General features: G+C 39.8%; 1 protein-coding gene across 3 annotated transcripts in view; it reads left to right on the top strand.

Annotated features, from left to right (window-relative positions):
• Window positions 1–16,908, top strand: part of bcas3 (BCAS3 microtubule associated cell migration factor) — a 915,794-nt gene that overhangs the window by 406,904 nt on the left and 491,982 nt on the right. For all 3 annotated transcript variants that reach the window (XM_059973657.1, XM_059973655.1, XM_059973656.1), the window contains exon 16: window positions 12,945–13,095. In XM_059973657.1, coding sequence (XP_059829640.1) covers window positions 12,945–13,095 — 151 coding nt within the window. The remainder of the gene's footprint in view (window positions 1–12,944; window positions 13,096–16,908) is intronic.

Below are 16,908 nucleotides of genomic sequence, written 5' to 3'. Positions count from 1 at the left end.
CTCCTCCCAGTTTCACCTATCACCTTGTCTTTCTTCCTCCCCTCCCTCCCTTCTTACTCTGACTCTTCATCTTCTTTTCTCCAGTCCTGATGAAGGGTCTCAGCCCGAAACATTGACCGTACTTTTTTCCATAGATGCTGCCTGGCCTGCTGAGTTCCTCCAGCATTTTGTGTGTGTTGCTTTGGATTTCCAGCATCTTCAGATTTTTTTCTTGTTTGGGATTGGGTAAAATTTGTTATTTTTTGCTTCAAATATGTATCGCTGGATTAAAGGTTGAAACTACTGGTTGCTAGTTCATTCCCACTGTGCTCCTGTAAATAGATGCAAAAAATTATTACAATGCTGTAGTGTTGGGCAATGTTTATAAGTTCAAAGTAAATTTATTATCAAAGTACATACATGTTATCAAATACTACCTTGAATTTCTTTTTTGTAGACATTCACAGTAAAACAAAGAAATATAATAGAATCAATTAAAAACCACATAGAAACATTGTCAAGCAGTCAGTGTGTAAAAGAAGACAGGCTGTCCAGAATATTGTTACATGTGAAAACAAATAACTTAATTCATATTTATTTATTGATGTGCAGCAATGCCCCGGTTTTATGCTAGCCTAGTCACAGGACCATTCACAATGACCAATTAACCTACGAATCGATACGTCTCCAGAAGAAACCGGAGCATCGGGTGGAAACCCATGCAGTCACAGCGAGAACGTAAAGATCCCTACAGGCAGCGGTGGGAATTGAACTTGGGAATAGCCAGTATCGTAAAATGTTGTGCTAACCACTGTGCCACTACTGCACTTCTGTCAGCTAAAGGAATAATTGCGTCCATACTGTGGAGGCATTGTAATTACATTTTGTAAAAGTCACTTGTGCATCCGTTATGTTATATTCATAATTTGCTTCACCATGGAGCTCATGCAACAGACACCAGTAATGGCGTAGAGGGTCTAGCTTACGACTTAAGTTGGATAACTTAAATAATATTACAGCTGATAAGATTCTCATTAAGCAATATTTGCATATGACAGGGATTTTTGTGTATTTCCTGCTCTAATACTGACAGAAATGACAAAATCAGTGGTTTCTTAGCAGAACGCAACCAGCAACATCCATAAAGAAATTCTGATGAAGGACTAGTTCGTTAAAGGTTACTTTGCCTTCAAATGAATGCACTTGTAGTTCTATAAGCACAGATGAGAGTTTGTGGCAAAAGCTGAAGTCGCTTTTTAGACAGGCGAAATTCATTCAGACTTTTCCTTCCTCCTTCCTACTTCTACTCTGTTTGAAGCGTCATTATCTCCTTGCAGTCTGCAGTATCTCCTGTTTCTTTTGAGAACCTTTTGAGAACCTTTTCTTGTTGTTATTTCTTGGTTACAAAAGGACTGGCTGCTCTGGAGTGGAGGGTGGGGGTTGTTGGCAGTTGGTGGTGTAGCTGCTTTGAAACTTTAAGAACCCTCTTCAGCCCAGAATTGGGCGGATTTGATCGTGTAGTGTCTTCACAGAAGGATTTAGTTATTTAGGAGACTAATCTTTAATATACCATCCCCTTTGTAAAGAACAAAGGCAGTATTTCAAAACAAAGAAAAGCGAATTTCAAAACCATTTAATTCACTATTGCCTGTTGATTCTGAACATTTTGATGCCAATTTCAACAGATTAATTTTTGTCATTTTCCTTCTTTCTCAGTGATGTTTGCTCCTTGTTTAGTTTTCTTTCTAAAATGTATTTCTGTTTCTTGTTAAAATAATCAGTTGACATGCCCAGAAATTAACAGCCAACTGCAAGTGACATTGTGTACTCTTAAAAAGTAAGGTAGCGTGTTCTTGGGTTGGATTTACAAATTAGCATTCCTGTGCTGAATGCTGAGTAGCTGGGTTACATGGTTATTCTACTCTATTTTTGTTCCTTCACTTACAAAAAACACTTCTAGGTACTATTTCCAGTTCAGAAACTACTTTTAGGTATTTTTTAACCATAATAACTCTCATCTAAAACAAGATCTCCGTACTTCTTTTATGTTAAATATTCCTCTTGCTGTAATTGTATTTTTAATAGGAAAAGTTATTCGAAATTGGAATAGCAAAAACAAAAATCCTTAGGGTTCAAGTATCACCTGGGGAGTTTGGGCTTGGGATGGGATGTGGGTTCCAATGCAGATTAGGAATGCAGCCAATGTGTGTTGCTTTACTGGAAGGCGGCCTCTCAGCTGGGTTTGACAGGGCACAAAATATAACTCTGGTGAAGTGTCAAACCAGATTTCAAAAAAAATGTTCAGGAGAACCTTGAGATGTCCTTGGCACTTTATAAACTATTTTTTTGTAATGCATTCAGATGTCAGCATGCAAAAGATTTAACGCCTCTCTTAGGCATTTCCAACACTTACGACTTTTTTTTCTTTCATTTTATTTACTTGTTTATTTAAAGTTTACTGACTTGTGTAAAAGAACACATATGTATAGTGAGCTGTCTCCTGTTATTTGTAGGTTTTGGTGGCAAGGCTGCATTTATTGCCTGACTCTAATTGTCCCTCTGTAACATTTCTTTGCTTGGCCAAGGATTGTGGAGTCAAATGTAAGCCATTTTGGAAATAGTTGATGTCTTTTTTTGCCTGGAGAATCTCGATGAGCCGATTGATCACTGTTTACTCCACATAAATTAATACATTTATTGCACCCTGGTGAGATTTGAATTGTCAAAAACTTATTGTAAATTTGCAATTGCATTTTGGTATACTTGCAAAACTTTACCACCATGGAACTAGAAGCATTGCTCCCTGTGTGGCAAGTTCAAACACATTGGATAAATTTTGCTCTTGAATCAAAAAGGATAAAAGAGGATTAACTTTATTTGTAACATGTATATTGAAACATTGAAACATCCAGAGAAATATTACGTTTGTGTCAACAACCCAAACATTCTGAGGATTTGATGGGAGCAGCCCGCAAGCATCATCGTGTTTCCAGCACCAACATAACATGCCCATATCTTACTAATCCGTATGTTATCAGCACGTTGATGGAAGTCAGAGTACACAGAGGAAACCACACAGTCATAGGGAGAACGTGCATACTCCTTACAGACAGAGGCGGAAATTGAACCCAGATTTTACGATCACTGGCGATGTAAAGCATTTCTCTAACAGCTTTAACATTACTGTGTTTAGAAGTTCAGGAGATTTGAGTGTGGAAATATTGAGCTACAACATTATGTTATGGTGGGAGGAAGATGGTGGAATGTGAAACAATGCTGTTTCTAGAGATGCTGAGCTTAAAACCACCTTAACCTATTACTGGGCAGACAGATTTGATCTTTCCAATAACAGTTGGGTTTCTTGTCATGAAATTTGTTCAATTAGATTCAAGCACACTGAACCAAAGAGTATTCAAAGTTCATGTATTGTTTAGTTTAAGAATGTTAGCTGTATGGAATTTCATAGCTATACAATATACTGATAAGCTAGTTTGAGCCAGACAAATGAATTCAATCTAGTTCATTACCTAGTTCAGAATTCCAATGGAAAATTTCCTTTCCCATTTATTCTTTTTGATTGGAAGTCAATTAGGTCTATAAACGTATGGGACTTTATGATCCAGCAATGAATTAAAAATCTCAAGTTTACTTAGGAATATATTTGCTCCAATTAGTTATTGCAGTAACTGTATTTTCTAAACACACTACATTTGTTTAAATGCTCTTTTTTTTTACACATTCCAGTGAAATATAATTTTATATATTTTTAATATTTTTCTTTCTTCTTATCATGTAGAAGGAGGCCATTCCACTCATCACATCTGTACCAGTTCAGAGTGCACTAATTTCTCAGTAACTATTCTTTTTCATTTACCCAACAGCTCCTCTCTAATCCTCAGAGCATAATCTGCACCAGGCTAATTCATAACAAACAATAAATCTACATTTTGGTTCACTCTGTGAAGTAAATGATTAAATGGGCTGAAGTACAAATTCTGCAGACTAGCTATTATTTTATGTGCAGTCTGATCTTGAAGTAAAGATATTTTGGCTTGTAAGTTTTGCTATTAACAATCAGACGTATCATATTTCCTGCTCCCTCTCTTACTTCTTTTGTTAAGTGGTCAGCATTCCAAATTGTTTCTGTAGTGAACTGAGAATAGTGCCCTTTATCTTTCCTTGGAACTTTTATATATTTGTTTAGACCAATCACTTGTGACTTTGTTAAAAATATGTGCAGAGCTGTTTTCCTACAGAGGGACTCCATGAGACAGTGACTGTAGATTTCTGTTAGTTTTTCGTCTTTGAAGAACCCGTGGCTTTTTGTCAAAATACAATAGGTATTATGTTACTGTGGCTTGCATGTATGCTCCTTCTTCCTTCCTTACCGTCTCTTAAGGAGCTAAAGATAACTCTTGGCTGGTTGATTGGATAATAAACATATGTGCTATACTTTCTATCAGTCACTTTCCCAAACAAAGCATTGAAACTTAGAGGAAAGAATCCCGGAATGAAATTAACCCTTTGTGAGTCCAGAGTCCAATTGTTTTTCTCTAATAATGGACTGTATTCAGGGATTCATCTTCGAACTTGGATGATTGTGCTGCAGTTGTTACCGACTTCATTAAAACCCATGTGGATGAACCAGGAGGTACATCATCTGCTAAAGGCTAGATCTGTGGCATTCGAGTCTGGTGATCCAGGCCTATACCAGAAAACCAGGATGTTGTTCATCGACTATAGTTCAGCATTTAATACCATCATTCCCACAATCCTGATTGAGAAGTTGTTGAACACGGGCCTCTGTGCCTCCCTCTACAATTGGATCCTCAACTTCCTAACCAGCAGACCACAATCAGTGCACTTTGGTGCATCTCAGGGGTGTGTGCTTAGACTACTGCTCTTCTCTCTACATACCCATGACTGTGTGGCTAGACATAGCTCAAACACCATCTATAAATATGTTGATGATAAAACCATTGTTGGTAGAATCTCAGGTGGTGACAAGAGGGCGTACAGGAGTGGGATATGCCAGCTAGCAGAGTGGTGTCACAGCAACAACCTGGCACTCAATGTTAGTAAGACGAAAGAGCTGATTGTGGACTTCAGGAAGGGTAACACGAAGGAGCACATACTAATCCTCATAGAGGCATCAGAAGTGGAGGGAGTGAGCAGCTTCGAGTTCTTGGGTGTCAAGTTCTCTGAGGATCTAACCTGGTCCCAACATATCGATGCAGTTATAAAGAGAGCAAGACAGTGGCTATACTTCATTAGGAGTTTCAAGAGATTTGGTATGTCAACAAATACACTCAAAAACTTCTATAGCAGTACCGTGGAGAGCATCATGTCTGGTATCGGGGAGGGGGTGGGCTACTGCACAGGACTGAAAGGAGCGCAGAGAGTTGTAAATTTAGTCAGCTCCGTCTTGAGTACCAGCCTAAAAAGTACCCAGGACATCTTCAAGGAGCGGTGTCTCAGAAAGGCAGTGTCCATTATTAAGGACCTCCAGCACCCAAGTCATACCCTTTTCTCACTGTTACCATCAGGTAGGTGGTACTGAAGCACACAGTCAGCGATTTAAGAACAGCTTCTTCCCTTCTGCCATCCGATTCCTAAATGCACATTGGACCCTTGGACACTACCTCACTTTTTTTTAATATATATTAAAAAAATATATTCGAGGAGCAGATAGGGAGACAGATTCTGGAATTGTGTAATAATAACAGGATTGTCCTGGTGGGAGGGGAAATTTTAATTTCCCAAATATTGATTGGTATGTCCCTAGGGCGAGGGATTTGGATGGGGTGGAGTTTGTTAGGGGTGTTCAGAATGGTTTCTTGACACAATATGTAGATAAGCCAACACGAGGAGGCTGTACTTGATCTGGTATTGGAAAATGAACCTGGTCAGGTGTCAGGTCTCTCAGTGGGAGAGCATTTTGGAGATAGTGATCACAATTCTATCTCCTTTACCATAGCATTGGAAAGGGATAGGAACATACAAGTTAGGAAAGCATTTAATTGGAGTAAGGGGAAATATGAGGCCATCTGGCTGGAACTTGGAAGCATAAATTGGGAACAGATGTTCTCAGGGAAATGTATGGAAGAAGCGTGGCAAATGTTCAGGGGATATTTGCATTGAGTTCTGCATAGGTACATTCGAATGAGACAGGGGAAGGATGGTAGGCTTCAGGAACTGTGGTGTACAAAGGCTGTTGTAAATTGAGTCAGGAAGAAAAGAAGAGCTTACGAAAGGTTCAAAAAACCTAGGTAATGTTAGAGATCTAGAAAATTATAAGGCTAGCAGGAAGGAGCTTAAAAAAGAAATTAGGAGAGCCAGAAGGGGACATGAGAAGGCCTTGGTGGGCAGGATTGAGGAAGGCTCCAAGGCATTCTACAAGTATGTGAAGAGCAAGAGGATAAGACATGAGAGAATAGGACCAATCGAGTGTGACAGTGGAAAAGTGTGTATGGATCCGGAGGAGATAGCAGAGGTACTTAATAGGTACTTTGCTTCAGTATTCACTGCAGGAAATGATCCTGGCGATTGTAGGGATGACTTACAGTGGACTGAAAAGCTTGAGCATATAGACATTAAGAAAGAGGAGCTTTTGGAAAGCATCAAATTGGGTAAGTCACTGGGACCGGACAAGATGTACCCCAGACTACTGTGGGAGGCAAAGGTGGAGATTGCTGAGCCTCTGGCAATGATCTTTGCATCATCAATAGGGATGGGAGTGATTCCAGAGGACTGGAGGGTTGCGGATTTTGTTCCACTATTCAGAAATGGGAGTAGAGATAGCCCAAGAAATTATAGACCAGTGAGTCTTATTTCAGTGGTTGGTAAGTTGATGGAGAAGATCCTGAGAGGCAGGATTTAAGAACATTTGGAGAGGCATAATATGATTAGGAATAGACAGCATGGCTTTGTGAAAGGCAGGTTGTGCCTTATGAGTCTGATTGAATTTTTTGATGAAGGAAGATGTGGTGTATATGGATTTCAGCAAGGTATTTGACAAGCTACCTCATGCAAGACTTATTGAGAAAGTAAGGAGGCATGGGATCCAAGGGGACATTACTTTGTGGATCGAGAACTGGCTTGCCCACAGAAGGCAAACAGTGGTTGTAGAAGGGTCATATTCTGCATGGAGGTGGGTAACTCAGGGATCTGTTCTGGGATCCCTACTCTTGGTGATTTTTATAAATGACCTTTATGAAGAAGTGGAGGGATGGGTCAGTAAATTTGCTGATGACATGAAGGTTAAGGGTGTTGTGGATAGTGTGGAGGGCTGTCAGAGGTTACAGTGGGACATTGATAGGATGCAAAACTAGGCTGAGAAGTGGCAGATGGAGCTTAACCCAGATAAATGTGAGGTAGTTCATTTTGGTAGGTTAAATATGATGACAGAATATAGTATTAATGGTAAGACTCTTGGCAGTGTGGAGGATCATAAGGATCTTGGGGTCTGAGTCCATAGGACACTCAAAGCTGCTGCACATATTGACTCTGTGGTTAAGAAAGCATATGGTGCATTGGCCTTCATCAACCGTGGGATTGAGTTTAGGAGCAGAGAGGTAATGTTGCAGCTATATAGGACACTAGTCAGACCCCACTTGGAGTACTGTGCTCAGTTCCGGTTGCTTCACTATATGAAGGATGTGGAAACCACAGAAAGACTGCAGAGGAGATTTACAAGGTACTTGCCTGGATTAGGGAGCATGTCTTATGAGAATAGGTTGAGTGAACTCAGTCTTTTCACCTTGGAGTGACGGAGGATGAGAGGCGACCTGATAGAGCTGTTTAAGATGCGGAGAGGCATTGATTGTGTGGATAGTCAGCGGCCTTTTCCCAGGGCTGAAATATCTAGCATGAGAGGGCACAGTTTTAAGGTGCTTGGTGCAACTACAGAGGAGATGTCGGGTAAGTTTTTTATGCAGGAAGTGGTGAGTGTGTGGAATGGGCTGCCAGCAATGGTGGTGGAGGTGGATATGATAGGGTTTTTTAAGAGACTCCTGGACAAGTACATGGAGCTCAGCAAAATAGAGGGCTTTGGGTGACCCTAGGTAATTTTTAAGGTAAGGACATGTTTGGCACAGCTTTGTGGGCCAAAGGGCCTATGTTGTGCTGTAGGTTTTCTATGTTTTTATATACTATTTTGTTTTTTTGCATGATTTTTAATCTATTCAATATATGTATACTGCAATTTATTTATTATTTTATTTTGTCTTTTTTCTTCTTCTATATTATGCATTGCATTGAACTGCTGCTGCTAAGTTAACAAATTTCATGTCACATGCCAGTGTTATAAACCTGATTCTGATTCTGACTTTTAAACCAAGAAAGTGAAACTCTTATTCCTTGCCCCGAACCACACCTGTGGTTTTTAGTGTCGGTGCAGAGAAGCTGGTAATCAGGATTTCTGCTGCTACCCAGGAGCTCATATCATTGATTCAATGAAGGGGTGATGTAGTAGACATTGTTTTTTCTGCAGTTTTTTGCAGTTGCTCTGGTAGCTTACAGCAAATGAAAATAAGATCTAAACGTGCATCCCTCCACCTTGATTGCAGTGGGTACCAGAGGAATTTCGAGTTTCAAGCTCAGTTTAATTGTCATTCAACCATATTAATGATTGAATGGATATGGCCAAATGAAACAGCTTTCCTCTGGACCAAGGTGCAAAGCACAGTAGCAACACACGGCACAATGCACAAATTGCACATAGAACTGCGAGAGCAGTATAACACACAGTCACAAAATATCTATTTCTAGCCGAAGTCCCTAAGTGTCATGGCCTTTAGATTGATGAAGCAATGGATGTTGCCCTGAAGCCTCTTTTCTGCAAGGACACACTGCAGTCCTCATCACGTACCACTGCAGCCACAGATGAATGCAGTCTAACTTGTCTTCCGCAGAGCAAACGCTGGAGGGCAGCAACGACAGGAGTGGCCAGCCCACAACCCAGCACAAATGCCCACTGCTCCACACCACCTTCAGCATATCATCCCCAGGCTGCTGCAAAAGGCGACCCCGCAGCATGAGGGCCTGAATAAGCTTCCAAGAATAGATCAGCACCTGAACCTGGAACCTTCACTATCAAGAAAACCAATGGCAGCAGGTGCACAAATGCCATCAGCTTGTCTTCCTCTAAGTTGAACATCACTTCAACATGTCGTTCCATTCTCATTGCTGTGTTAAAATGCTAGAACCCTCAAACTCACATCTTCACTACTTGGATTACTCTGCTTATATCAACATTCTTATTAGCTGGCAATGTTGGGGTTACCACGGTACTGTAGCAGTTAGCATGTGTTAAATAGCTGGGTTGGTGAGTGGCTAGCTCTTTGGGCCTGAGGGGCTTTTTCTGCACTGTATCTCTAAATAAATAAATGCTGTCCTTGTCAATGACCCCATATCCCAAAAATAAGTAAAAGAGGAAGGAGAGGAGTGAGAGAAGATCACAAAGATCGTATGGTCTTTGATTGTTGAACATAATATGTGCCTAAAATGATTGATAGACAAAATTATGATGTGAAGTACTTCACTGTAAATGTCCTTACATTTTACATGGAGTGCTTTTGCAGGAAAGCAGCATCTATTATCAAGAACACCCCACCCCCATCATCCAGGTGATGCTCTCTTCTCACTCTTGTCATTGGGAAGGAGATACAAGAGCTTTAGCGTCCGCACCACCAGTTTCAGGAACAGCTATTACCTTTGAATTATTAGGCTCTTGAACCAGTGTGGATGAGTTCACTCACACCAATGATTCCATAAGACATGGGAGCAGAATTAGGCCATCTGGCCCATGAAGTCTGCTCTGTCATTTAATCATGGCTGATCCTTTTTTACTATCTCCTCCTCAACCCCAGTTCCTGATCTTCTCCCTGTAACCTTTAATGCCATGTCCAATCAAGAACTTATCAATCTCTGCCTTAAATACACCCAATGACCTGGCCTCCACAGACACATGTGGCAACAATTTCCACAAATTCAACACCCTTTGGTTAAAGAAATTTCTCTGCATCTCTGTTTTGAAAGGGCGCCACTCTATCCTGAGGCTGTGCCCTCTTGCCCTCGACTCTCCCACCATGGGAAACATCCTTTCCACATCTACTCTGTTTAGGCCTTTCAACATTCGAATGATTTCAATGAGATCCCCCTCATCCTTCTGAATTCCAGCAAGTACAGACCCAGAGTCATCAAACGTCCCTTGTATGATAACCCTTTAATTCCTGGAATTATCCTTGTGCACCTCCTCTGAACCCTCTCCAATGTCAGCACATCTTTTCTAAGATGAGGCGCCCAAAATTATTTACAATACTCAAGGTGAGGCCTCACCAGTGCCTTATAAAGCCTCAGCATCACATCCCTGCTCTTGTATTCTTGACCTCTTGAAATGAATGCTAACATGGCATTTGCCTCTCTCACTACCGACTCAACCTGCAAGTTAACCTTCAGGGTGTTCTGCACAAGGACTCCCAAGTCCCTCTGCATCTCAAATTCCTGTATTTTCTCCCCATTAAGAAAATAGTCCATACATTTATTTCTACTACCAAAGTGCACAATCATGCATTTTCCAACATTGTATTTCATTTGCCATTTTCTTGCCCGTTCCCCTCATTTGTCTAAGTTCTTCTGCATCCTACCTATTTCCTCAACACTACCTGCCCCTCCATCAATCTTTGTATGATCTGCAAACCTGGTAACAAAGCCATCTATTCCATCATCTAAATCATTTATATACAGCATAAAAAGAAACAGTCCCAACAACAACCCTTGTGGAACACCACTAGTCACTGGTAGCCAACCAGAAAAGGATCCTTTTATTCCAACTCGCTGCCTCCTACCAATCAGCCAATGCTGTAACCATGTTACTAACTTTCCTGTAATACCATGGGTTCTTTACTTGGTAAGCACTTTTCCAAGTGTGGCACCTTGTCAAAGGCCTTCTGAAATTCCAAATATGCAACATCCACTGCATCCTCTTTATCCATCCTACTTGTAATCTCCACAAGGTATGGACTCACTTTCAAGGACTCTGTAACTCATGCTTTCAATATTAATCATTTTTTGTCTGCTTGTTAGTTTTTCTTTTGGTATTTGCTTAATTTGTCAACTTTTGTACATTGGTTGTTTGTCTGTCTTTGTTGATAAGTTGACTGTTTATTCATTTCCGTAGGTGCTGCCTGACCTGCTGAGTTCCTCCAGCAACTTGTGTGTGTTGCTTTGGTTTTCCAGCATCTGCAGACTTTCTTGTGTATATGGTGACATGTATGTACTTTGATAGTAAATTTTCTTTGAACTTTTGAACTTTGAATGATTTGATTGATTACAATTGCACTGGAGATAATTGGTGTGTAAGTGCCTGCTCAAAAGCAAAATCAGTATTTTATTGTTGCAGATGTCTCTTGGCAAGGACGTGTGGCTGAGTTTTCCCTGTGTAACATTTAAGGACATATGCAAGCATGGTGTCCAATTACTAAAGTTCAAAAGTTCAAAGTAAATTTATTATCAGACTACGTATATGTCACAATTTGCAACTCTGATGTTCATTTCTTGCAGGCATACTCAATAAATCCATAATAGGATAATAACCATAATAGAATTAATGAGAGACTGCACCAGCTTGGGTGCTTAACCAGTGTGCAAAAGACAACAAGCTGTGCAAATATAAAAAGGAGAAATGAAAATAATAAATAAATAAACAATGCATATAGAGAACATGAGATGAAAAGGCATTGAAAGTCCTTGAAATTGGTTGTGGGAACATTTCAATCATGGGGCAAGTGAAGTTGAGTGAAGTTAACTCCTTTGTTCAAGAGCCTGATGGTTGACGGGTAATAACTGTTCCTGAACCTGGGAATGAGTCCTGAGGCTCCTGTACCTTATTCCGTGATGGCAGTAGCGAGAAGAGAGCACATCCTGGGTGGTGAGGGTCTCTGATGATGGACGCTACTTTCCTGCAACAACGCTTTGTGTAGATGTGCTCAATGGTGGGGAGAGCTTTACCCATGGTGGTTTGGGTCATTACTTTTTATAGTGTTTTCCGTTCAAGGACATTGGTGTTTCCATTACCAGACATTATATCTCCATCTTGATTTTAAAATGGTCAACTTAGCCAGTGTAAGTCTTGACTGACACTCAGATTATTACCACTGGACCTGCTCCAGATGCTAATAAACCTGAAAAGCCACTGTCTTCTACTTAGTGAAGGTCCATAAAAGTCACGCTATGTTTCAGTACATCATTAATAGCAACCTTAAACTGCTGGAGTTTTTCTAGAAACCTGCTTAAAAATGGATACAGACTAGTGCTTTCTACCCAATGGAAAGAAAATGTGGATGTAGCTTGAAGCCTTATTTTATTCAGCATCATGTAAAATACTGTATGATCCATCTATTGAATCACATGAATGAACATTTATTCAATACTATTGGGGTAGAATATCCCATTCAAAAAGTTACTGTGTTTAATGTTATAGGAGACCTATTTTTAAAGTCATGGACCACTACAGCACAGAAACAAGACCTTCAGCCCACCTAGAGCATAGCATAACATACTCAGCAGGTTAGGCACCATCTGTGGAAAGTATAAAGAGTTGACCCTTCATCAGGATTCATGGCAGCCCAGTCCCATCTACCTCCACCTGGACCGTAGAACTCCATACCTCTCTCATTCATGTATCTATCTAATCTTCTCTTAAGTGTTACAATTGATGTTTTATCATCCATTATTTAGGCAATTTGGCCTAGTTTTTTAATCAGGTTAACTCTGAACCTCAAAGGTTATTTTTATATAATTTTCAATGTTGTTGTATTTTGTTGCATATCATACCAACACCACAACCAATTCTTAATACATATAAATATATATGGCGAATAAAGTTGATCTTTGATCCTTTTTATGTACCTTTGTACTTCTTGCAACCTAATTCCATTTTGTTCTTTCTCTCTCTTGTTTTGCAGGCAAACTAAGCGGCCAGGACAGTTACAACAGTTTCACCAACAACAATCTGGGCAACCCACGGTTCTCACCCATCCCAACTCTGACCATTGTGCTGCCCCTGGCACAGATCAAACAGCCCATGACACTGGGAACCATCACAAAGCGCACAGGGTAATGAATTTTGACTTAACTTTCTAGCATGATTTTAATGGGCATGTGCAAGGAACTAAACAGATTAACATAAAACATATGTACAGACACCACTCATGTTGGCTTAGCATATCAACATGGAAATTCAGCAATGGCAGGACCATCTTAAATGCAGATTCCACTACACTATGCTCCAGTGGACCTGACGACAAACTGCACCTGTCCCTTTGCTGACTTAAGCAGGTAGAGTAAGAGCTACTGGCATCTTAAGAAGAGTCAAAAATGAATAAACCACAAATTCAGAAGAGATTACCATTTCAGTAGCTGCTTAAAGTAACAGCACTGTTTACTGAATCTTGAGACAATGTATATTTAATTCTATGCCATATGGCTGTTTAAAAAATATTGTGGAAAAAACCTGAAACTATGTGAAGTGAAGTACCAGGGAGGTGAGGCATGTTTGGTAGATTATAGAGTTTAGAAGTTGATAACAAATATATTTTTCTTATTTTGAATGTGGGGAAAAGTCTTCCCCTAGGGTTCCATTTCAGTTCTCTTTATTACTGCCATTAGAGTTTTCTACAGAAAGAAAATAAGAAGGGTTGTACGGTAGGTTGGTTAGCATCTGATTTAAAATGGGGATAGAGCCAGAACTAAGAGTGTAACTAAATGTTATTCCATTAGTTCTGTTTGTGAAAAAAATGTGGATGCTGCTAATCTTACACCGTAAGACATAGAAGCAAATTAGGCCATTTGGCCCATCAAGTCTACTCCGCCATTCCACCATGGCTGATTTATTATTCCTCTTAATCCCATTCTCTTGCATTCTCTTCCTAACCTTTGACACCTTAACTAATCAAGGACCTATCAACTTCTACTTTAAATATACCCCATCATTTGGCAATGAATTCCACAGACTCACCTCCTCTGGCTAAAGAAATTCCTCCTCATTTCTGTTTTAATTGAATGTCCCTCTATTCTAAAGCTATAGGAAACATCCTCTCCATGTCCACTTTCTGTAGGCCTTTCAATAATTGATAGATTTCAGTGAGATTTCACCCCCCCCCCTCATTCTTCTAAATTCCAGTGACTACAGGCCCAGAGCTCCTCACACATTATGCCTTTCATTCTGGGAATCATCCTCGTGAACCTCCTCTGGACCCTCTCCAATGCCAGCTCTTTTTTTCTTAGATAAGGGGCCTAAAACTGCACACGATACTCCGTGTGGTTATGAAAAATAGTTATGCCGACTATTTTCTAGCAACATGGTTTCTCCTCCTTAACATAGGCTTTACCTATATCAATTTTCACGGTCTCAAATTCAGCCACAATGTTCCACAACCAACTATTTTATGCCCCCTTGAATATAACGAAAAAATGTATCTTGTCTTAAACTGCTTTTGAAATGTTTAGAATAAGATTTTTGTTTAGTTATGTTGAAGGGAAGAAAATAGGTGCAAATGGAAATCCAGATGAAAATACATTCTCCTATGCTCCTGCTTCCTTTCTGCACACACCTGATGTGTCCAGGCACAACACGCACGCACACAAGTGGAGACCATGCAGAAATGCTCTGTTTTTATTCTGTGATGTCCAGTAAACTATTATAGCATGGCATGGAGATTTCAGATTTATTTATCACAGTACAGTATATCAAAATGTATAGTGAAATGTGTCATTTGTGTTAACATTATCAGGATTACAATCATGTTTAAATGCTACATTACATGATTAGTGATATTGCCAGCAAAGAGTTGCACCTTTCTGAGAGCTGTCTGTGGGATGCTAATTGCAACCACTTTACTGAAGAATAACTTTGCTTATATAGTTTACCACTTTATTTTAAAAATACTTGTGCATTGTGAACATTTCACAAAGCATGGAGAATGAAAGAAGTTCAACATTATTATAGACTTGAAGAAACATCATGATGTATTTAACTGCCTTAAAAAAAACCTATGTGAGTAAGAACACTAGGAAAGGATCACAACCCATTTATGTTTAACTTCTGCCATTTGACAAGACTTTTCAATGACTTTTGCTTACCTTCACTTTCTGGAATGATCCCAATTCCTCTGATACAATATTCTAAAAATCCACTGATCTCTCCTTTGAAGATACTCTACCACCGAACATCTCTAGTCCAGTAAAAAATATCTTCAGTCATAATTATTATTGTCAGCTCAACATGGAAGGTTCAGTCAATATGGTTAATTCCTAACTGCACTGAACTGGTATCTTGATAACTGACTCCATTGTTTCCTTTCCAGCTGACAAGTCCCCTCTTGGAATAAGCTCACGCAAAGATTCAGCCACTTCCTCCCCTCCCAAACAACAGATTGTAGTCTTCACTAATGTTGAACTTCATGCAGTTACTGACTGAAAAGCTGGGCCTCTCCTCATTATCTGCGATGCAACGTGAAAAGACTTTTGTTTTAGCTGCACTCTAAAGCTGAACAGTTCAGACAAATTGTGGGATGATAAACTGACTCACTGACCCACAAAACACTAAGATCAGGGAGCAATGATACTTGACTCACTTTCTAGTCACTCACTGAGTTAAATGATGTGGCTTCCACTCTAAGATTTGAACACTTAATCTGAGGTACAACATTCGTGCAGTTTTTGAACAAGTTCGGGTTAATTACCATTTAACTGTACACACGTATGCTGCCAAACAAAATGTTCATCTAGACCATGGGTTGTCAATCTGGGGTCCACAGACCCTTAGCTTAATGGTATTGGTTCATTTACATAGAGTGGACAGCCAGCGCCTCTTCCCTGGGGCACATCTGCTCAATACAAGAGGACATGGCTTTCAGGTAAGGGGTGGTAAGTTCAAGGGGGACATTAGAGGAAGGTTTTTCACTCAGAGAGTGGTTGGTGGATGGAATGCACTGCCTGAGTCAGTGGTGGAGGCAGATACACTAGTGAAATTTAAGAGACTACGAGTCAGGTACATGGAGGAATTTAAGGTGGGGGGGTTATATGGGAGGCAGGGTTTGAGGGTTGGCACAACATTGTGGGCCGAAGGGCCTGTAATGTGCTGTACTATTCTATGTTCTATGTTCATGGCTTAAAAAAGGTTGAGAACCCCTGCTCTAGATCAAGGTGCGCTCACTCATCCCACAAATTAACAAATAATAAGATGCACTGAATAAGGTGTCAGAAGCATTGTTTACTGGCATGGATATCTTCATTCACCACAACTCTGAACTGATTCTACAAACTGTAGACTTACTTTCAAGTACTCCTTACAACTCTTGCTCTCAGTGTTATATTTTTCTGTTGGCACAGTTTGTCTTCTTTTACACATTTTTTGTTTGTCAATCTTTATCCATTTATGTATAATTTTCTTAAATTATTTTGTATTTCATTTTTTTTCTTGTAAATGCCTGCAAGAAAATCAATCTCCAGGTAGTATATGATACTTACAATTTAAAGTAGTTTGGTTTAAATTTACATCGAATTTGAACTTTGGTTGGAATTTAACCTAAAGCTCTATCTAGTTTTTCAGATAGCAGTTGGAGTCTTACAAAGTTCCACAGATTCAGAAGTTTATATATCCTCCCTGTGACTGTGTGGGTTTCCTCCGGGTGCTCTGGTTTCCTCCCAGAATCCAAATACATTCAATTAGTATTTTAATTGGTCATTGTAAATTGTCCTGTGGTTAGGCTTGAGTTAAATCAGCTGGTTATTGTGCAGCGCAGCTTTAAGAGCTGGAAGGGCCTATTTTGCACAGTATCTCAAAAAATAAAGACTTAAGGAAATGTAACTCAACTATTTAAAACAAAAAGAGGCAGGGAAAAAACATGGCACTACTGACTAGTTAAT

This window comes from Hypanus sabinus, chromosome 6, assembly GCF_030144855.1.
Source record: "Hypanus sabinus isolate sHypSab1 chromosome 6, sHypSab1.hap1, whole genome shotgun sequence".
NCBI classification, from domain to species: Eukaryota; Metazoa; Chordata; class Chondrichthyes; order Myliobatiformes; family Dasyatidae; genus Hypanus; species Hypanus sabinus.
This window is presented reverse-complemented; position numbering and strand designations above follow the sequence as displayed.